General features: G+C 61.1%; 1 protein-coding gene across 5 annotated transcripts; it reads right to left on the bottom strand.

Moving 5' to 3' along the window:
* Positions 1-1,611: 1,611 nt before the first annotated feature.
* On the bottom strand, positions 1,612-20,564 carry SLC11A2 (solute carrier family 11 member 2). 5 transcript variants are annotated; one of them, XM_048327508.1, is made up of 17 exons: positions 20,516-20,564; positions 15,087-15,173; positions 13,289-13,437; positions 12,449-12,574; positions 12,027-12,146; positions 11,072-11,178; positions 10,542-10,612; positions 10,388-10,455; positions 9,627-9,782; positions 8,789-8,947; positions 8,138-8,224; positions 7,564-7,683; positions 6,795-6,944; positions 6,298-6,371; positions 6,036-6,189; positions 4,781-4,834; positions 1,612-1,793 (listed from the first exon to the last, which is right to left on the bottom strand). In XM_048327508.1, the coding sequence occupies exons 1-17, from the start codon at positions 20,547-20,549 to the stop codon at positions 1,716-1,718; spliced, it is 1,794 nt and encodes a 597-aa protein (XP_048183465.1). In that variant the 5' UTR covers positions 20,550-20,564; the 3' UTR covers positions 1,612-1,715. The 5 variants fall into 5 exon arrangements, with proteins under 5 accessions (XP_048183465.1, XP_048183468.1, XP_048183469.1 ...); XM_048327511.1 differs by lacking the exon at positions 20,516-20,564 and adding an exon at positions 19,020-19,104; XM_048327512.1 differs by lacking the exon at positions 20,516-20,564 and adding an exon at positions 18,159-18,246.
* Positions 20,565-21,154: the final 590 nt, after the last annotated feature.

The following is a 21,154-nucleotide window of genomic DNA, read 5'->3' as shown; positions in this document are numbered from 1 at the left end:
TGGACTGGGGGCGGACTGGGAGAGGACTGGGAGTGGTGGGCTGGGAGCAGACTGGGAGTGGTCGCATCCCGCTGATAAACGGGGCTGGGACTGGACGGGGGGCGGAATGGGAGCGAACTGGGAGCGGACTGGGACTGGACTGGGGGCGGACTGGGACTAGATTGGGGGCGGAATGGGAGCGGACTGGGACTGGACTCGGAGCGGACCGGAACTGGCTTGGGATCGGACTGGGGTCAGACTGGGACGGGACTGGAATTGCACTGGGGGCGGACTGGGAGTGGGACTGGGAGTGGAACTGGACTGGGGGCGGACTGGGACGGGACTGGAACTGGACTGGGACCGGATTGAGAGCGGACTGGAAGTGGACTGGGACTGGACCGGGGGCGGACTGGAACTGAACTGGGAGTGGACTAGGGGCGGACTGGGACTGGATTGGGAGTGGACTGGGGGCGGACTGAGGCTGGACTGGGGGTGGAATGGGAGCGAACTGGGACTGGACTCAGACCGGACTCGGAGCGGACCGGAACTGGCTTGGGATCGGACTCGGAGCGAACTGGGACCGGACCGGGATCCCCGCCCCCGCCCCGCCCCCAACATCCGGGTGCCTCGAGCCGCAGCCCCGCCCACCCCGCTCTGCCTCCCCATTGGCTGTTGCTGCATGACGTCACTGGTGGGCGGGGCAATGGGGCGGGGGGGGGCGCAGCCCCTTCCCAAGGGGATCCCCAAAATCTCCCCCAGCTCGGCCCCGTCCCTCACCTGGGACCCTCCCGGGGCGAGAGCGGCGGGAATGGGAGCGGGACCCCCCGGCGGCCCCACGGGGATGTCCCCAGGGATGTCCCCCGGGATGTCCCCAGCGCGGCCCTGCTCGGGGGGAGGGGGGGAGGACAGCAGCGACCCTCGGAGCCCAGAGCCCCCCGACCCCCGTCCCTCGAATGGGGCGGCTTTGGGTCTCCACCAAAAATCAATCCCGCGGCTCCAATTTCCCGGGCAAACCCGGGATGGATCCAGCAGCTCCGTCACCACCTGGGACCTGTCCAGTGCCACCAGTGCGGCGTGGGGGTGGGAAATTGGGAACAGATGGAATTCCTTGGGGAAAAAGGGGCTGGGCAGCGTCATTTTTATTTCTAAAACAGGCTGAAAACTGCAGAGAAGGGAAATTCCCGGCGCTCCGTTGCGTTTTTCGGGAACTGCTGCCCTTGCACCCTTCTGAGGGTGGATTTGGAGCTCCGGACGCACCCGAAACTCCTGGAGATGTGGGAAATGCCTCTGTCCCACGTGTCCGCCCTGGCCCAAGGCCAGAGCCCAGCAGCAATACTGGCTTTTACTGGGAATTCTGGCAACAGCCTGGAATATCCCCAAATTAGGGAAAACCCCCAAGGAGCGATGATGTGGTGCTGAGCCACGGGAGTGACCGGAATGGAAATCCAGGAAACACCAACGCGCTCTTCCCGGAGCAGCCGTTGGGAGGGAAAATGGGGAAAAGCTTTTGGGGGGGGGGGCCCAGAGGCCCCCTGGGCTGAGGGGCTGGGCCGGGGGTCCCCAGGATCCTCCTGATCCCGCTGTGCCGGGGGGTCCCAGCTCTGCTCCGCTCCTGCCACGCGCCCGGCGCGGGGCCGCGCTGGTGCCGGGCTCCTGTGGCACGGAGGGGTCCCGGGGGTCCGTCCCACCACGGGGGGGTCCGGGGGGGTCCAGTCTGATCCTGGCGCTGGCTGGGGTCACCTGGTGACGGACGTGTTGGAATCGACGTGGCCGAGGAGGAAGAGCTCGGGGCGGGCGGCAAAGCCCAGGCGGCCCTGAGGGGGGGGAAGGACACAGTTAGTGCCAAGGGGAGGCAACGGGCCCAAGCTGAGCCTGGTTTAACGAAGCCTGAGCCAAAGAGAGTTTAAGGAAGGCAAGTTAAGGAAGTCTGAGCTCAGCCCCGGTTTAACAAAGCCCAAATGAGGCCCAGGTAACGAAGATGAAGTGGAGGCTGGTTTAACAAAGCCACAATTTAATGAAGCCTAAACTAAGTCTGGTTTAACAAAGACCAAGTTGAGATGGGTTTAACGAAGCTCAAACTGAGGATGGTTTAACAAAGCCTGAATTAAGCCTGGTTTAACAAAGCCGATGTTGAGCCCAGTTTAACGAGCCGGAGCAGGGCAGGCTTTTAATGAAACCGGAGCTGATCCCGGTTTAAGGAAGCCCCAGTTTGGCCCAGTTTAACAAAGCCCGGGTGGGTGCCGAGGTGGCAGCACCGGCCACGGCTCCAGAGTCACCGCGTGCCCCCGTTAACGGGCACTGGGCCAGCACCACAAGGACTGGTGTTAACTGGGAACGGAGCCAGCAGTTAACTGGGGCAGACACCAGCCCAGCCCCACCCCAAAGGCTCCTCCCTCTGCAGCCTCAATTAACTGCTCCATCCCAATTAGATCTGGGGCGTGGATGAGCCTTAATTAGCAATGAGGGCACAGGCTGGTTCATCACACGGAGACACTCCAGACCCTCCGGAGGAGGCTGGTGTTAAACGGGACTGAGCTGAGGCTCTGGAGGGGCAAAAGCAGGAAAAAAATGGGAATTCCGGGATTGTTGGTGCAGCTGGTGGGTCGGGCCAGAGCGGGGCAGAATGGACGTGCCCAGCCCTGATGCCACTGGAGGAAGGCCCCTGGGGACACGGGCACAGCGGGGCCCTGGGAGCCGATCCCACGGGAGGGGGACGTGGCCCAGCTCATCCCCCCGGCACAGCCCCAGCACCAGAGCCAGGAACTCCGAGCAGCCCCAAAAAATGACCCAGGAAGCCAAGTTGGAAAAGTCTCCATGTTTTAATGGCGAAGGGGGTTCGTACAACCAGGACCAAGGGAAAACCCCAAATTAGTGCAGCGAGGAGCAGAGGCCCCAGACAGGGACCCGATCCAGAGGCTCCATGCACAGTCAGTGCTCCAGCCAGGAGAGCTGACCCCTCCCAAGGCAGAATTCCCAACCCAGGAAAGCTGGGGGGTGGTACAGCGGGATTCCAAAGCCTGAGCCCACCTCTAGTCCAGCCCCCCATCCCCCCACCCTGCAATTCCCACAGCTGCTGTGTTGTGGGAGTGGGTGTAAAACCTACAAAGGTTACACTACGGGGTTAAATCCTGCTGGAATTCTGGGGTAAAAACATGGAAACTGGGAATCCACTGTGGTCAGGGGGAGCTGCAAGTCTCAGCTGGTTTGGGAAAGGGTGGGAAGAGGGATGTGATCCTGCCTCAAATCAAAGGGGGGTTTTCCTGCAGGGCTCTGAGTGTTTTCACCTTCATCCCCTGGAATGTGTCCTGGGCACCAGGGAATAGCCCCAGAGCTCGGGCAGTGATGGATAAAACTCTACAGAAGCTCAGAGCAGGAGGGGCTGCCCTGACCTGCTCTGATCCATGGGGAAGAAATCCCCATGACCACATCCCAAATCCAGTGTCCAGATCCCAAACCAGCGTCAGGGCGGCATTCCCAAGAGTTGGACACTGCAGGGATTTTATTTCAGAGAGAATTCCCTGCCTGGGACTGGGAGTGCAGGGAAAATGCAAAGGGAATTCCATGGAGGCCTGGTTACCCACTGGGCAGCCCTGACCCAGGGATCCCAAATAAACCAGGACTGGTCTGGGCAGGAGCCCCTCCCCTCAGGGCTGGAACGCTCTGGCCTGGTCCCAGGGGAGGTGTTTTGGGACCCCCCACCCACCCCTGCTCCATCCTGCAGATCCATTAAGTGCTTTGGGATCTAAACCCACGGAGCTGCGCCCCCCTCGCAGCTCCAGCCGGACAGAGAAGGGAATTTTCCCCAAATAACCCCAATTTGAGCTTCTGACACCCAATTTCCATGATCCAAAGATCCAAATCCACCCCAACAGGCAAGATGGGGCCCCAAAATGCCCCTGGGAGATCCTAAGGACACCCTGTTCCCTCCATCCCAACCCACTCAGGTCGCATTCCTGGCAAAGCTTCTTCCAAAACTCGTTAAACAAAAGGGGGATGACAGGAGGGACTTAAATCCAGGACAAGTGAGAGCAGCAAAGAAACCCCTGGAAAAGGCTCTTGGAGCCTCCACAGCCTGATTTTGAGTTATAATCCAGGGATTTTTGAGAACTCCAAGAGTATTTCCACACATCACAAGGAATAAAGTCATAAAATCATAAATAACCACAAACTCGTTTCCTTTGCTGACCCCAAAATCCCACACTGGGCCATTAAAAACCAGTAGTGTCAATATTAATGCTCAGGTTTCCCCTCCTCGTGGGATCCCCACTGGGAATGGGAAGTGTTTTCCAGCGAAAAAGTACCAAATCAGGTCAGGCTGGGGCAGCAGAGGTAGATCCAGCCGTAGTGTCACCCCACACCCAGTGCCAGCAGCATCCCCAAACATCACCCAAAAGGGCATTTGGGGCTTTTTTAGCTTATTTGCCTATTTTATCCAGGTCTGTGCCAGAGCAGCGTTCCTGGAGCTCAGTGTTTGTGCTACGGGGGGGGGGGGGTCAAACGCTCCGGGATGAGGAATTTACAGGGATTTAAAACAAAACTGGGAGGGGTCAGGCTGCTGCTGTGCCCCTGAGCCCCTCCCCAGCTGTGTCTCCCATGCGGGGATGATTTGGGGGATCAGCAAAGGAACGCCCGGCCCCCGAGGATTCCGGCAGCGCCGGGCGCTCCGCGTCCTCCCGCGCGCGTCCGTGGCCCCGGGGAACCCGGCTCCGGTGGCGGCTGCTGAGGTCCAGCCCCCCACCCCCGGCTACTTGGGGGGGTGGGAGGGCGGCTGCTCCGGGTGCAGGGTCCGGGTGACGCTTACCGTGTTCCCGCAGGCCAGGAAGGAGGCGCCCAGGGCAATGAGGCACAGCCACGTCTGTGGGGACAGGAGGGGACGGTCAGGGACAGCGTGGGGAGGGACAGCGACCGGGGTGTCACGGAGTCGTGGAATCACAGGGTGGGGTGGGGCTGAAAAGGCTCTGGGATCACTGAGGCCAGCGCTGGCAAGGCCAGCACTGGCCATGTCCCCAAGTGCCACATCCATGTGGTTTTCAGTGCCTCCCAGGGATGGGGACCCCACCCCTGCCCTGGGCAGCTGGGTCAGGGTTGGACAGCCCTTTCCAGGAAGGAATTCTCCCCAATATCCAACCTGAACTTCTCCTGGAGGCTGCTTGCCCTGGTCCTGTTCCCTGGGAGCAGAGCCCGACCCCCCCCGGCTGCCCCCTCCTGTCAGGGAGTTGTGCAGAGCCACAAGGTCCCCCCCGAGCCTCCTTTTCCCCAGGCTGAGCCCTTTCCCAGCTCCCTCAGCCGCTCCTGGGGCTCCAGACCCTTCCCCAGCTCCTGTCCCAGTTCTGGACATGCTCCAGCCCCTCCGTGTTCTGCACTCAGGACCCCAAACCTGAGCCTGGGTGGGGGGAAACCCCACTGATGGCCCCAGAGAGGGAGCACTCCCTGGATCAGGAATTAGCCAGAATGTGCCACTCAAGGAGTCGTGGCCAGTGGCTCCGTACCCGGGTGACGAGTGGGGTCCCTTGGGGTCTGTACTGGGACACGCAGGTGACACAGAGCTGACTGGGGACATCCAGAGGGACGGGATCCAGGGGGATCCCGACAGCCTGGGCTGAGCCCCAGTATGGACAGCAGGTGAGGGGGGTCCTGCCCCTCCGCCCCGCTCAGGTGAGACCCCACCTGCAGAGCTGCTCCAGCCCTGGGGCACCAGGACAAGGAGGACATGGAGCTGCTGGAGCCAGTCCAGAGGAGGATTTTGGGAAGGAATTCCTCCCTGTGAGGATGGGGAAGCGCTGGCATGGATTTCCCAGGTGATGCCCCATCCCTGGAAGTGTTCAAGGCCAGGCTGGACGGGGCTGGGAGCCACCTGGCCTGGTGGAAAATGTCCCTGCCATGGCAGAGGGGTTGGATGAGGCGTTAAATCGCCTTTAAAGTCCCAACCCGTCCTGTGGTTCCATGGCCATTCCATGATTTCCACCTCTGTGACACACAGACAGGGACAGAGGGGCCGTGCACTGTTCCGAAGTCTTCTCCCAGCTGGAAGGGGGCCCAGGTGGAGCCTGACTCACCAGGTACGCCACGAAGGACAGGTAGACAACGCTGAGCACGGCGGCCCCAATGTACAGGCCCAGGTGGTTGAGGGCCATGACGTAGGCCACCACGAAGTACATGTTGATGGCACAGATGAGGAGGATCAGGAGGCCCCCAGCCACCCTCCAGAACCTGGGAGCAAGGTGAGACACAGCGGGGTGAGGTGGGGGATGCCCAGGTGAGGGGGAGGTGGGCCCAGGTGAGGGGCAGGTGGGCCCAGGTGACCCCCGTGGTACTCACAGGCCGTTGGCGAAGTCGTGCATGACACTGGGCAGGCTGGTGAAGGTGAGCACCGGGATCAGCGCGAACGGGAGCTGCAAGGGGCAGGGAAGCAGAGAAGAATGAAGAGTGGGAATTGCTCTGATTGTCAGGGAAGCCTGGAACGGTCTGGGTAGGAAGGGACCTTAACACTCATCCCACCTCATCCCCTGCCATGGCAGGGACACCTTCCACTGACCAGGTGGCTCCAAGCCCCGTCCAGCCTGGCCCTGGACACCTGTGGGTCAGGAGGGGCCAGATCCCACCTGGCCACAAACAGCCCCGGGCCAGGAGGGGCCAGGAGGGGCCGGATCCCAGCTGGCCATGAACAGCCCTGGGCTGGGAGGGACTGGATCCCACCTGGCCACCAACAGGGGCTGGATCCCAGCTGGCCACGAACAGCCCTGGGCTGGGAGGGGCCGGATCCCAGCTGGCCATGAACAGCCCTGGGCTGGGAGGGGCCGGCTGCCCCCGCTCACCTGGAGGCTCATGAGGACGTTCAGGAAGTCGTTCATGCCCGTGAGGTGCTCGACGTCCTGGAAGATGGCGACGAAGAGGGTGGGGGTGACGGCGATGGAGCGCGTGAGCAGCACCCGGGCGAAGCGGGACCAGCGCAGGTTCAGGAAGCCCTGGGGGAGCACGGGGGGGGGAGTGAGTAAGGAGTGAGTATGGTGTGAGTAGTACCAGAGCAGTGCAGGTTCAGGAAGCCCTGGGGGGGGATGAAGCAGTGAGGCTGAGATGGCAAGGAGGGAGTAGGGAGTGAGGAGTACAGGGTGAGGAGTAAGTAAGGAGTACAGAGGAGTAATGAGTAAGGAGGACAGAATACAGAGCAAGGAGAATGGAGTGAGAAGTAGAGAGTCAGGAGTATGGAGTGAAGAGGAGCACTGAGTATGAAATGCAGAGTAAGGAGCAGATGAGTAAGGGATGTGGAGCAAGGAGTACTGAGTGAGGAGTATGGAGTGAGGAGTATGGAGTACGGATTAAGGAGTAAGGAGTAAGGAATAAGAACTACAAGGAGTAAGGAGTACAGTGAAGAGTGAGGAGCACTGAGTATGAAGGACAGAGCAAGGAGCAGATGAGTAAGGGATGTGGAGCAAGGAGTACTGAGTGAGGGGTATGGAGTACGGATTAAGGAGTAAGGAGTGTGAAGTAAGGAATAAGGACTACAGGGAGTAAGGAGCCTGGAACACAGAGTAAGGAGCAGGAGGTAAGGGGGGAGTAAGCAGTGAGGAGCAGGAACTGCGTTACCTCCATGACGAACTGGCCCGAGTAGGTGCCCGTCATGGTGGAGCTCTGCCCGGCCGCCAGGATCCCAATGGCCCAGATGTAGAGGGCAGCAGGGCCGAAGTAGCACCCCAGGACAACGCCCTGCAACGGGGAGGGCACAGCTCTGTCAGCCCGGGGCCACCCAGGGCGGGCACGAGCAGGAGGAATGCCCAGGAGCAAGTCCTCAGTAAGAAGGGGGCTCAAGGGAGCTTCTCAGCCCCACTCTGTTTTCGGGGATCCCTTTACTGGTCCCAGTCCCCAGGGCTCCCAGTTTACCCAGAAGCAGCAGCTGCCACCAGACCTGGCTGCCCCCACCCTGAGGACACCACACAGGGTCACTGGGCTGTCCCAGACCTGGCTGTCCCTACCCTGGGGACACCCCACAGGGTCACTGGGCTGCCCCCACCCTGGGGACACCCCACAGGGTCACTGGGCTGCCCGCACCCTGGGGACACCCCACAGGGTCACCAGCTGCCCCAGACGTGGCTGCAACCCCTGGGGACACCAGAGAAGGCCACAGGACGGCGCCCAAGCTGTCCTCCCCAGGGACACTCACCCCCTTGTAGATGTCCACCTCCAGTGTCTGGTTGTTGTTGGGGAAGAGCGAGGAGTGGGGGCTGCTGGAATTGGCACAGACCTGGTACTGCAAGGGCACGGAAGGGTGGGAATAAGGGAATGGGTCGGGATGGAAAAGCCTCTGGGATCACTGGGTCCAGCAGCGATCTCAGCATTGCCAAGGCCACCACTGATCACGTCCCCAAGTGCCACATCTGCACAGCTGTTAAATCCCCCCAGGGATGGGGACTCCAGCCCTGGCCTGAGCAGCCTTTTTCATGAAGGAATTTTCCCTAAAATCCAACCCAAACCTCCCCTGGAAGCCTTTTTGTCTCACTCTGTCCCCTGGGAGCAGAGCCTGACCCCCACCTGGCTGCCCCCCTCTTGTTGGGCAGGTGTGGGGAGCCACAAGGTCCCCCCTGAGCCTCCTTTGCTCCAGGCTGAGCCCCCTCAGCCTCTCCTGGTGCTCCAGTCCCTTCCCCAGCTCTGGGGACACTCCAGCCCCTCAAGGACACCCAAAACTGACCCCAGGATTGAGGGTTTGACCTCAGCAGTGCCCAGCACAGGGGGGTGGGCACTGCCCTCATCCCTCCATCCCTGCTGCAGCTCCCAGTCAGTCCCAGTCCATCCCACTGGTCCCAGTCCCTCTTACCACGTCGGCATTGGTCTTGTTGAAGAAGGCCTCGGCAAAGACGGTCACCACGAAGATGTTGATGATGAAGGAGACGAAGAGCGCGATGCACGACTCGATGAAGAAATACTTGTTGGCCTCTCGCACCTCGCGCTTGTCGGCGCGGTTCACCTGCCGGGACTGGGGGGGACGGGGCCAGGGGCACAGAGGGGACACAGGAATTCGCTGTTAGTCCCTGCAATCAGAGCTGACTGCAGGGACGACAGCACACGGATCACTGGGTGGCCAGGACACCCTTGGGCCCCACACCAGCCACGCGTCCCAGGCTCCTCTGAGGGCGTTTCCGTGCCCCTGATGCCTTTTTTTGCTTTTTCTCTTTGATATTTTCTCTCTATCCTTTACACATCTACTTGCAGCTTTGTAGCTTCACATTTTAGCTTAGTTTCGACATTTTCCTAGGCAGAAAGACAGAACAAATTCCAGGATCCCTGTGCTGTCTTGGTGCTGTCTTGGCTCTCCTTAGAAACCAAGCCTGAAACCAGCTTTCTAGGACACGCTTTTGTAAGCAAGGCCCGGATCTCATCTTAAGGGGGGAGAATCTAGAAAGTGCTAGAACTGGGGGGAATCACTTCACCAGGGGGGTTCCTCACTGGGAGGCTCCTGCCAGACAGGAATCTATAACCTATATAATCTGACCCACAGAATCTATAAAAACCGGGTGCACAGCTCCGGCTTTTTCTTCCTGACGGATCCGTGCACCTGAGGATCCTCGTGGAAAGGTGCCCTTTTATCACCCTACTGGTGCCTGACTCATAAAAAGGCATCGCCCCAGGGTTCCCCCCGTGGCGTGGGCGCTCACCTTGACGAGGGCAGAGTGCAGGTACATGTTGTGGGGCATGATGACGGCACCCACGATGCCCACGGCCTGCTCCAGCTGCGGCGTGCCGCAGTCCCGGCAGTAGGGGATGAACAGCCCCTGCAGCAGCTTCTCCTGGTTGGGCTTCACTGTGATGTACTGGGCAAGGGGGGAGAGGAAAACAGGGAATTTTGGGGTGCCATAGGGACGGTGGCTGCTCCCGAGCGAAATCGTGAGGAGGACTCAGATTGTGTTGATTTTAAGCGTCCGTCCTTGCGTTCGGGGCTGTTTCAGCTCAGGAGTGGGATCGCAGCGTCGAATCGTGGAATTGTTAAGGTTGGAAAAGCCTCTGGGATCATCGGGTTCAGCACTGCCAAGGCCACCACTGACTGTGTCCCCAAGTGCCACATCCACACAGCTTTTAAATTCCCCAGGGATTGGGATTCCCTCCCTGCCCAGGGCAGCTTGTCCCAGTGTGCCAGCCCTTTCCAGGAAGGAATTCTCCCCAATATCCAACCTAAACATCCCCTAGGAGGACATTTCCTCTCATCCTGTCACCTGGGAGCAGAGCCTGACCCCCCCCTGGCTGTCCCCTCCTGTCAGGCAGGTGTGGGAAGCCACAAGGTCCCCCCTGAGCCTCCTTTGCTCCAGGCTGAGCCCCCTCAGCCCCCTCAGCCTCTCCCGGTGCTCCAGCCCCTTCCCCAGCTCCATTCCCAGCTCCGGACACGCTCCAGCCCCTCAGTGTCTCCTGGGGGCAGGGGTACCTCATATCCGAAGGTCAGGGCCATGATGGTGATCAGGAGCCCAAAAAACGCCTCCAGCTTCCGCAGGCCTGCCAGGAGGAACAGGCCCATTGTCAGCAGCCCGAGACTCGCTCCATCCCAGCTTTAGCTCCCGGAATTCCGAGGGAGAAATTACCGTATTTGTCGAGGAAGAGGAAAACGAAGGTGTCAGCGATGGTGATGAGCACTCCCCCCCAGAGCGGGATCCTGCGGGCGAGAGCGGGGTCAGTGCCCACCCAGAGCTCCAAATCCCTGTTATTTAGGGCTTTTTTGGGATGGAGCTGTATGTCTGGGGGGTTCTGAGGGGGGGTCTGAGGGACCACGGGGCTGTGTCCTGCCTCAGGAATGCCTGAATCCATGGGACACCCCATGCCTGCCTGGTCTGGTTCCATTTCCTGCCCTCCCCAGCCCAAAGGACGCCTTCCCAGGAATCCTATATGGAATGTGGAGCTGGGCAGGAAGCTGCACCCCAAGTTTTCTATCAGCCAGAGCTAAAAACAACCCCAGACTCTGTGGGTGCCCCACAGTCGAAATCCAGCGCTGGAGCTCAGCCAGCCGGGGTGAGTCACATCCCCGGTGCTGCTCTGGGAGCATTGATGGGAAGTAACGGAGTTTTTGGTGCAGGGTTTCCCTTCCTCCCTCGTTTCCAACACCAACCCAACTCACTTCCCCATGGAGAGCAGGTTGATGGCGATGGCTGAACCGATGACCTCCTGCATGTCGGAGCCGATGATGGCGAGTTCCACCATCAGCCACAGGATGATCCGAGGGAACTGGGGGGGGAAAGGAACACCCAGAGCCATGAAAACCAGGGCAAAATCCCTTCTGCCATGGGGCTGTGGTGATCCCGCATGCAGGAATGGGATCCTCTCCCTGGCCTGGTTATGGCTGCTCTGGAGCTGAAATCCCAGCTCCTGTGGCAATCCTGGGGAGGATCTGGGTCACTGATGTCACCTCGGCTCCTGCCCTGGCTACAGGAGCCGATTGCAAGAGTGAAATGTGGTGTTTCCATGTGTGGATAAACTGGGAATGAGCGTGGGGAGATGTCCCAGGTCACAGCAGTGACACGGTGTCAGGAGCTGGATGAGCAACACCCGAGTGCACAGGGACGGGACATCCCAAATGTCCTCACAGCCCTTCCCAGCGCACAGGGATGAACGTCCCCAGTGTCCCCACAGCCCCTGCCCAGCCCAGCCCCGCTCATCGTCAGCAGATCTTCCTTACATAAGCCCAAGGAATTCCCAACCAGGTGATGGAACAACCAAGAAACGGTTTTGACCTAAAGGGCTGTTTCTCTCCTCATAATTCCTTGGGATTATTTTAGCATTCCTGTGCAGGGAGGGAGCTGAAATCCCAGATTTTATTCCTGACTGGCAAATGGCAACATCCCCCCACTCCCTCCTCGTGTTTCCCAAGCCAGGACAGCACCAAGGGACCCCAAAACACACCCCAAGTGCCCCATTAACAGCCCAGGCTCCTAACGAGTCCTCATGGCACCACCAAGGACATTGGGACACCCAGGGGAGTGTCACCCACCCACCCCAGCCCCCATGGCACCCTTCAGAACCCGGGGGAGTGTCACCCACCCACCCCAGCCCCCGTGGCACCCCTCAGGACCCACCTTCTGGTACTGGCGGTGGCAGACCTCGGCCAGGTGCAGCCCCGTGACCACGCCCAGCCGCGCTGCCAGCCGCTGCAGCAGCAGCCCGATGATCGTGGCCAGCATGAGCACCCACAGGAGCTGCAGGACACGAGGACACCAGTGGGTGGGGGGACACGGGGAGCCACAGCCACCCACAAGGCCCCTGGTCTCCCCAAACCCCACAGCACTGGTTGAAAATCCAGATTATCAAAGTGTTGAAAAATCCACATTATTGACGTTTTTGCGGCGGTCCCGTGCCCAGAGCTGGCGTGGGATGGATGCCAAGGGACATAAAGGCAGCATCCGAGCCCCTCCTGCTGCCCCTCGTCTCCGCGGTGCTCCCAGCAGCAGCAGCCCCCTGTCCCACCCTCCCCACGGGACGTGTCTCGCCCTGCACCCACCTTGAAGCCCGCGACGGCCCCGGACTGCAGGTCAGACTCGATGTTGCCGGGGTCGAGGTAGGCGATGCTCATCAGGAAGCCCGGCCCCGTGAACGCCCACAGCTTGCGGAAGCTGAAGCAGGAATGCTGCGGGAGAGGACGGACACGGCAGGGAATGGGTTAATTCCCCCATTGACACCACAGGTCAGGCTCAGCCTGAGCCTTAAGCCCATCCTAAACTCTTCGGGGCTGTAAAACCAAACTATTCCCTAATCTCATCCTAAAAATCCTGCCTGTTCCTCAATCCCACCCCAAAGCCTGGATCTGTGGTCCCAGTCTGAGGGGTTCAGGCCCAGGCTCTGGGACGGGCAAGCGTTCCATGCTCATGGAATCCCAGGGGGAGGAGGGATCCTCCTTCGCTGGCAGCTCAAACTGGGGGCTTCAGCCACGGGCAAGAGGCACCCCTGGCCCCGGGAGGGAACAAGGGGACGGTGTCACGAGGCCAGCCAAGCTCCTGCTCCCTGATAAGGGAACAAAGAGCCCAGGGCCCTCCCTGAGGGATAACAAGGCCTTTCCCTGCTCTTTGACTGCTCCAAGCAGGAGCCAAATCCCATGGGATCAATCATTAACACAGGCCTCACATCCCCCCAGACCACAGGAGACCCCTCCCCCTCTTCCCTCCCAAATCCCCATCTCCAGGTCCCACTTCCCAGTCCAGGAGACCCCCCCACCACTTCTCTCCCAAATTGCCATCTCCCAGTCCCCCTTCCCAGTCCAGGCTGGAAGGGGAACTGGTGCCCATGGGAATGACTCAGGGGGGGTGTCTGAGGCAGATTTTTCCAGCGGGGTTTTCCCACTCACCGTCTCATCCTCGGGGATCGGGATCTTGCTGTCAAAGTAGGTGCTGAACGGCTCCCCCTCGTCGGCGTCGGGGGGCTGCAGGGGGCTCCTGCTGCTGGAGATGGTGCTGACGACCCCCCCGAGGCCCCCAGACTCCCCAGAGACATCCTCTGCAGGGAGAGAGGGAATGGGAGCAGTGAGCACCCCTGGAAAGGCAAGGAATTCTGACAGGGGCTGGGGAGCCCCACGGGCACCGCAGAACAAGCCAGCACAGTCAATGCTAATTAAGTGATAAAGAGATAATTAAATTAAAATATCCCACACCGCTGCACCCCTTGGAGCCCGCTGCCTTCCCAGAATCTCCTCTCCCACCCAGTTCCAGGCCAGAGCCGGGGACTTATTGATTCCAATGAATTTAAACCATCCCCATCCTGGGGGCTGATGGGGGGGGATGGCAGCACCAGTGTCCCCGTAATGATTAACCAGGGCTGGATGAGCCAGATCCCAGGGAAATCTGGGACTGCTCCTGCACCATTATCCCAGCCTCTCCTGGCTGGATCCCAAGGAAATACAACGTCTGGAAGAAGGGACAGTCAGGAAGCACCAACAACTCCCCATCTCCCACAAGGAGAGCCAGCGCTGAGAAAATTCCAGGAGTTTCTGAACGTAAGGAATGAGGGAAGCGTGCAGGGTCACCCCAGCAATGGGGCACATTCCCACATTCCCACCCTGTCCCCTCCACCACCTCCAGCAAAAGCCCTGATCCTGATCCCATTCCCACTCCCAGTCCCGTTCCCACTCCCAATCCCAGTCCCAGTCCCGTACTCCCTCCCAGTCCTGTTCCCACTCCCAGTCCCATCCCCACTCCCGTACTCACTCTCAGTCCCATTCCCACTCCCAGTCCCAGTCCTGTACTCACTGACAGTCCCGTACTCACTGCCAGTCCCACTCCCAGTTCTGTTCCCACACCCAGTCCCCACTCCCAGTCCCGTTCCCAGTCCCAGTCCCGTTCCCAGTCCTGTTCCCAGTCCCAGTCCCGTTCCCAGTCCCAGTCCCGTTCCCAGTCCCATACTCACTCTCAGTCCTGTTCCCACTCCCAGTCCTGTTCCCAGTCCTGTACTCACTCCCAGTCCTGTTCCCAGTCCCAGTCCCCATTCCCAGTCCCGTACTCACTCCCAGTCCTGTACTCACTCCCAGTCCCGTACTCACTGCCAGTCCCGTTCCCACTGCCAGTCCCGTTCCCACTCCCAGTCCCGTTCCCACTCCCATACTCACTCCCAGTCCTGTTCCCACTCCCAGTCCTGTTCCCAGTCCCAGTCCTGTTCCCAGTCCCGTACTCACTCCCAGTCCTGTTCCCAGTCCCAGTCCCATACTCACTCCCAGTCCTGTTCCCACTCCCAGTCCCACTCTCACTCCCGCTCTCCCCACGGGCCATTTCCCTCCGGGAGCAGCGCTGGAGCACTCTGGGCTCCGAGGGCTCGGACAGGGCAGCTCTTTGCCCAACTCTCCTATTGCATCACCACCGGGCTCCTCCTTTTCCCGGCCTCCCAGAAACCCGCCAGGGCCGCGTTTACATAAGGGATTTGGAGCTGCCCAGGTGTGCGGATATCCCTGCTCAGGAGATTTCTCCCAGGACATACCTGCCCAGGCCAGGCTGGTTTGGCTGGTTCAGCCGGGCTGAGTGACCCTAGGGTGCTGCAAAGCTCCTGTGGGGCTCATCCCAGCACCCCAGGGCTCTTCCCGGCACCCCAAACCAGTAGGGAATTAATGAAAGGAAGGAGGGTGACGAGGGCAGCCCCTGTTCCCGATCCAGCCTCACCGTAGGACGCCTTCCGCTCCATGTCCGAGTTCCCCATGGTGCAGCCCTTCCTGTGCTCCGGGAGCTGTTTTATATTGGACACATTGGCTGTGAAGAAGGGAAAAAATCCTGTCAGGAAGGAAAATCAGAGCTGGCAGGAGAGCGGGGAGAGCCAACAGCTCTGGTGGAGACAGATTCACTTCCTGAGCTCTTTTTCAGCTCTGAGAAACCTGACACGGATGGGATCGCTTCCTGAGCTCTTTTCCAGCTCTGAGGGTCTCAGCAGGGATGGGAGAGGGGATTTGGGATGGGACCTGCTAAGGAAGTCCCCCTGCTCTGCCCATGGAAGCCCTGATGGGCACAGACGTGGCAGACGTGGCAGGAGTGTCCGAAGGCAGCTGGAGCTGATTGCGAAACTCTGGCCGAGGAAACAAGCGGGGAATTGCCTTGATGTGGAAACCACATCTCGTTCCCCCTTCCCAGCACTCCCAAATCCTCACAGCGCCCCTCAAACCCCTCCAGCACTCCCCAAGCCCCTCCCAGCCCCCCAGGCAGTGGGAAAGTGGGTTAAGGCCAGGTTTAACTCCTCCATCGTGGCCTGGGTTTAAATTCAACCCATGCAGGAATGAGCCAGGATCTGGGATGGGGCTGGAGATGGAGCAGGAGGGAAGCAGGATGAGGGACAGGCCAGAGGATGGAGCAGGAGGAAGCTGGGAACTGGGATGGGACTGGGGATGGAGCAGGAGGGAACTGGGGATAAGCTGGCACCCTCTGGGCTCCAGAAGCTCAACCCTCCAAGGACAAGCCAATGTCCCTCAGGGTCGACTTTTGGCCTGTAAAGCACTTAATCCTCTGTCAAATTCCATCAGATTGGAATGGGAGATTTCCACAAAACAACGGAATATTGGTTCAGTGAGGATGTAAAAGGAAATCATCAGCCAGGGATTCAGGTTAAGTGAACTCCAGCTCTCACCCCTCACACATAATTTTCCTTCTTTTCTAAGCACCAAACCTCACAGCTTCCATTAAAACCAAAAAACCACTAAAGTTTAGCAATGAACCAACTTTTCTGCAAAACATGACCCAGCAGGAATGACCTTACCCCGGCAGCAAGTCCCACCAGAGCTTCACTCCATGATGAAGTGAGGAGGATGGTCTTGGGGGGAATGTTCGTTACGGACCCACCTCATATCTGCCCCCAGACCCAGCCCAGCCTGGGCAGGGCCCCTTATCTGCCCCAGCAGCTGCTGGGCTGGGGGCAGGACCCACACCCGGCTCAGGGAACGTGTCTCCAGTTTCACTCACCCAGAGGAGACTCTGCGAGCACACATGGGGCACATGGGCTGCCTTTTCCATGAAGGAATTTTCCCTAAAATCCAACCCAAACCTTCCCTGGAAGCCTTTTTGTCTCACTCTGTCCCCTGGGAGCAGAGCCTGACCCCCACCTGGCTGCCCCCCTCTTGTTGGGCAGGTGTGGGGAGCCACAAGGTCCCCCCTGAGCCTCCTTTGCTCCAGGCTGAGCCCCCTCAGACCCCCTCAGTCTGGTGCTCCAGCCCCTTCCCCAGCTCCATTCCCAGCTCCAGACACGCTCCAGCCCCTCAGGGTCCTGCACTGGTGACCCAAAACCAACCCCAGGATTCAGGGTGGGGCCTCAGCAGTGCCCAGCACAGTGGGATGGGCACTGCCCTGGTCCCAGTGGCCACGCTGTGGCTGGCACAAGCCAGGTGCCTGTGGCCTCCTTGCCCACCAGGGCTCATGTCCACCTCCCTCAGGTTCTGTCCCACCCAGCAGCTTCCCTGACACCAGGTGTGGGCTCACCAGGCTCTGCCTCCACTGTGCCCCCACTGCTGAGTCTGGCACCACGCCGGGCAAGGCAGCCCCTTCCCAGGGAAAGGTTCCCTGGAATACAACAAGCCCTGAGCACGACACCACGAGGTCACCATGCAAACCCGCCAGGACACGGGTGCTGCTGTCTGGGCCTTCCCCACGTGTGTGTGGAGCAAACAATGAACAAGGAACAATGAGGTTCTTGTTCTACCCCCACCCTCCCTTCCCCCCAAACCCACTCTGCCAGGTCCTTCCAGGATGAGCCGCAGGCTCACGCTCCTCCTGCTCCTCCCTGAAGGACACAGGAGCAGCCTGGCCCCGTGCTGGGAGCGGTTCCTGCCATTGAGGCCGTGCCTTTGATGTGGGGCTTTGAGCTGGGCTGGTTTCTGCGGGGCAGACAGGATCCTTACGGATTCTTCTGCCTCCACTCCTTTGGGGCGGTTTTGGGGCTGACATCTTGTTTTGCTCTGTGCACAGACACCCTGCAGGCCGGTGGCACTGGGAGCCCTTCACCTGGCCACTGACCCTCTGGTCCAGCCCTTCCACAGGATGTCACACCAGGAGCCCCGGGCACAACGCTCCAAACCAGGGCACACAGCCTAGGTGGCCACTTGCCATCCCAACACAGGCAACTGGTGAACCGGGTGGTGACCGGTGCTGGTGTAATGGCTGGACTGGATGAGCTCAGAGAGCTTTTCCAAGCTCGATTCCCTGATTCTGCCCTGTTGACCACCTCCCATGTGGCCCTGCTGCTCTGCTGGCACCGGCACCACCAGGTCCAGGACCTGGAAAACCTTTTCCTCTGCACAGACCTAATGGGGTCACCCTGGGGCACAGCACAGTGGGTCCATCCTGCAGGATCCATCCCTGTGGGATTCCTCCCTCCTTGCTCTGCCCCACTCCTGCCCACGACACGAGAGGATAAAGGCAGTGGTGACCTCGGCTCCGCTCCAGTCACACTGGGACAGATCACCTGCCCACCCCTGAACAGGTTGGACCAGCTTGTTCCCTACCCATCCCTCATCCCATCCCACACTCTGCAGCTGGGAGATGCCCTGGGTTCAGGAGGGCACGGGGAGCCGAGCCTGCCCTGCTCCCCACGGTGTCCTCCGAGACAGACGGACGGTGACCTGGTTATTCCCACATCCAGAAACAACCTCCTGGCAGGGAAGAGCAGCTCCCCTCCCAGCCTGCTCCAGCTCCCACATTTACATTTAGGAGCCAGCCCCATTGTTTCGAGCGTGGGACGGGGCACCTGACGCACACCTGAGACTCCGAGGATGTAATGAATCAAACCGTGTCCGGCCCACAAAATCACGGAGCCGTTATCCCATGGTCCCGCTCTCCCACACCTCCGGAGCTTTTCTCACCGTTCCGCTGCCCGTGACTGCGACGGGGCAGCCACGGGAGGGACCGAACCCCGCTCTGAGCACCTGCACCCACAGCCGCGTGTGGACCTTGGCCGGGCCGGCCCCTCCGGCGTGAGGCGAGCCGGGAGCACGGGGGGGCCCTGCCAGGTCACAGCGACATTCCCGGAGCCGCTCCAGGAGCCTCTGGCACCGGCCGGACTCATCCTCCCCACCGGGAGGGTACCGCAGCTGAGAGCGGGGACACCGGAGGGCGGATCGGCGGGGACAGCGGGGACACGGGCACTGTCCGGGCACCTCAGCCCGGGTGGGACGAGCTGCACGGGGCTGCTGAGCCCGGTGGGGCTCCACGGCTGTGCTCGCACAGAGCCCCAGCACCCCCAGCGCGTCGGAAGGACGAGGGACGAGGCCGGGGGAACCCCCAAACCCCGAAGGAGGGCAGAGGATCAGACCCCGGGACACCCCAAGGTCACCGAGAGCCCGGGGGACCCCGAGGCCGGGGAGGAAGGGGTGGGGGGTGCGGGCAGCGCCCTGGGTGCCGCGGGGGCGGCGGGGGAGGGCAGCGGCTCCACGGCCCCCTCACGAACCCCACCGCAGGGGTCCCGCAGCACATCCAGAGGACCCCCCAGGCACCCCCAAGGCAGGAACCCCCCGCAAAACACCCGGGCAGCCCCCAAGGCAGGAGCCCCCCGTAGCACACCCGGGACCACCCGAGGAGGGTCCTCCCGTCCCATCCCGTCCCGCCCCCTCCCTCACTCACCGGCCCCGGCCGCCCCCGGCCCCGCCGCCGCCGCCGCCTCATGCCCGGCTGGAGCCGCGTCCCGGCGCGCGGAGCCGCGTCACGGGGCGGGCCGGGGGCGGCACCGGGGGAAGCACCGGGACCGCGGTGTGGGGATGCGAGAGGCCGCAAGGCACCGCCGTGGTGGGGCCTGAGCCCAGATGTGGGTCTGGGGTTGGGGGCAGAGCCCCAGGTGTGGGAGCCGCGGGGCTCCGCTGAGGGGGAGCTGAGCCCCAGTGAGGCCCCAAGGCTGGAAACAGGGCCCCGAGTCCCAGTTTGGGGCCCCAGTGCAGACCCCAGCTGTGGGCCCTGGTGGGGGGCTGAGCCCCAGTGAGACCCCAAGGCTGGAGACAGGGCCCCGAGTCCCAGTTTGGGGCCCCAAGTCCCAGTTTGGGGCCCCAGTGCAGACCCCAGCAGGGCAGGCCCTGGGCTGTGGTGTGGGGGTTGAGCCCCAGTGAGGCCCCAGAGGGTCCCCGGACCCCCGTGCAGGCCCCGTGGTGGGTGGGGGCACACCCAAGGGAGCGGCAGAGCTGTGCCAGGGAGGGTCAGGTTGGACATCAGGGAAAGGTTCTGTCCCAGGGGGTGCTGGGCACCGCCCAGGCTCCCTGGGAAATGGGCACGGCCCCGAGGCTGCCAGAGCTCCGGGAGTGTCTGGACAACGCTCTCAGGGATGCCCAGGGTGGGATTGTTGGGGTGTCTGTGCAGGGCCAGGAGTTGGATTCCATCATCCTGGTGGGTCCCTTCCAGCTCAGTTTATTCCCTGACTCTGTGATTCCCCCTCGACCTGCAGCCCACCAGGCCCTGCCCCTGCTCCCGCTCCAAGCTTTTCCCAAAAGCGTCTCATTCCACCCCAAAACACGGATCCATTGGGAGCCCTGCAACTCTGCTGGGACCTTGCCCGCCCTGGCACCACTTTTCATGCCAAAAGCCCCAAATTCTGCCCCAGTTCCCTGACTTCTGCTGCAGGCAGTGCTGGCTATCCCTCACCCCACCTGGCTGTCCCAGAATGGTTTTGGGGAGAGAGGCCTGACAGGGCTTTGGTTTGGTTTGCTGCTGGCTTTTCCAGAGAGAAACGCTGCTCCCTCACTGAATTCCTCCTCCTCTGTGCATTCCCTTGGGATAACTTTTTCAAACACCCCCTTCCTGAAGATCAAGCCCATGGATTTAATTGGGAATGGGATGCAGCACCGGGCAGGAGCAGCTTGGCATCACTAACGGTGTTGCTAAATGACCACGTCCTGCAAAAATGAGGAGAAATCCAGGAGATGGGAGACTCCTCCACCACAGATTCACCCTCAGCCCCTGACCCAACAGTGCGGGTGTCGAAGATGGGAATAACCCAACTGGTGGCCTCGCTCCCCACCTGCAACCAGGTGTGACTGGCCCCAGCCTGGAGCTGGGAAACTGCCCAAATTCCCCAAATCCAGGTGTTTCGGGCTGGGGACGATGCCAGCTGCCAGGGGTGGTGGGATACTCACCCAGCTCGCAGCCAGGGGTGGGTTTGGTGGGCATGGCTCTGCTGCGCTCTCCGGATCCTGGGCTCAGGTCCCACTCACTCCCGAGGGCTGACCCCTCCCTATTTAAGGGGTGTCCCCTCCCTCCCTCTCCTCCACCCAGAGCAGAGTTCCCGAGGAAGCTCAGAGGCACCTCAAAGCCTGCGGCATCTCCCAATCACCAATTAACACCCCATTAACCAGCTTTGATGTGGCCCCACGAGCCAGGGCTGATGGAGCTGCGGCAGCTCCGCTGAACCGCGGCCGCGCGGGCCCGGACTCTGCTCGGTGCCCGCGGTCCTGCCGGGTACGTGCGGCGTGGATCGTCCCACGGCATCGATCCGGCCTTATCGGCCACGCTGGGGGCAGCGATAACCCCCTCCCCAGCGGGCTGCCGATAAACAACAGCTGAGTGAGCAACACCTGCGCACAGGTAGGGAGGGCACAGGGCTGCGTGGCGGGTGCCACAAGCCCACGTCCCAGTGAGCTGGATGGAGGGAGAAGTATTCCCAAGGGTCCCCAGGACACGGAGGGGCTGACTGAGGTCTGGGAAGAGGCGGCGTGGCACCCGGTTTCGGGAATTCCGTAGGAGCTGCGGGTGTTCCCGAGCAGAGCTCGGGGAAA

The sequence above is a fragment of the Corvus hawaiiensis genome, chromosome 24, assembly GCF_020740725.1.
Source record: "Corvus hawaiiensis isolate bCorHaw1 chromosome 24, bCorHaw1.pri.cur, whole genome shotgun sequence".
Classification (NCBI taxonomy): domain Eukaryota; kingdom Metazoa; phylum Chordata; class Aves; order Passeriformes; family Corvidae; genus Corvus; species Corvus hawaiiensis.
The sequence above is the reverse complement of the archived record's forward strand: the minus strand, read 5'-3'. Positions and strand labels throughout refer to the sequence as shown.

What these genes read in the sequence shown, in the direction of transcription:
- SLC11A2 (XM_048327508.1), bottom strand. Translation starts at nt 20,549, where the DNA reads ATGCCCACCAAACCCACCCCTGGCTGCGAGCTGG. An exon ending in AACCTGCTCTCCATGGGGAA is followed by an intron (nt 10,613 to 11,071) that starts GTGAGTTGGGTT and finishes TCTCGCCCGCAG; the next exon opens with GATCCCGCTCTGGGGGGGAG. An exon ending in CCTCTTCCTCGACAAATACG is followed by an intron (nt 10,456 to 10,541) that starts GTAATTTCTCCC and finishes TCCTCCTGGCAG; the next exon opens with GCCTGCGGAAGCTGGAGGCG.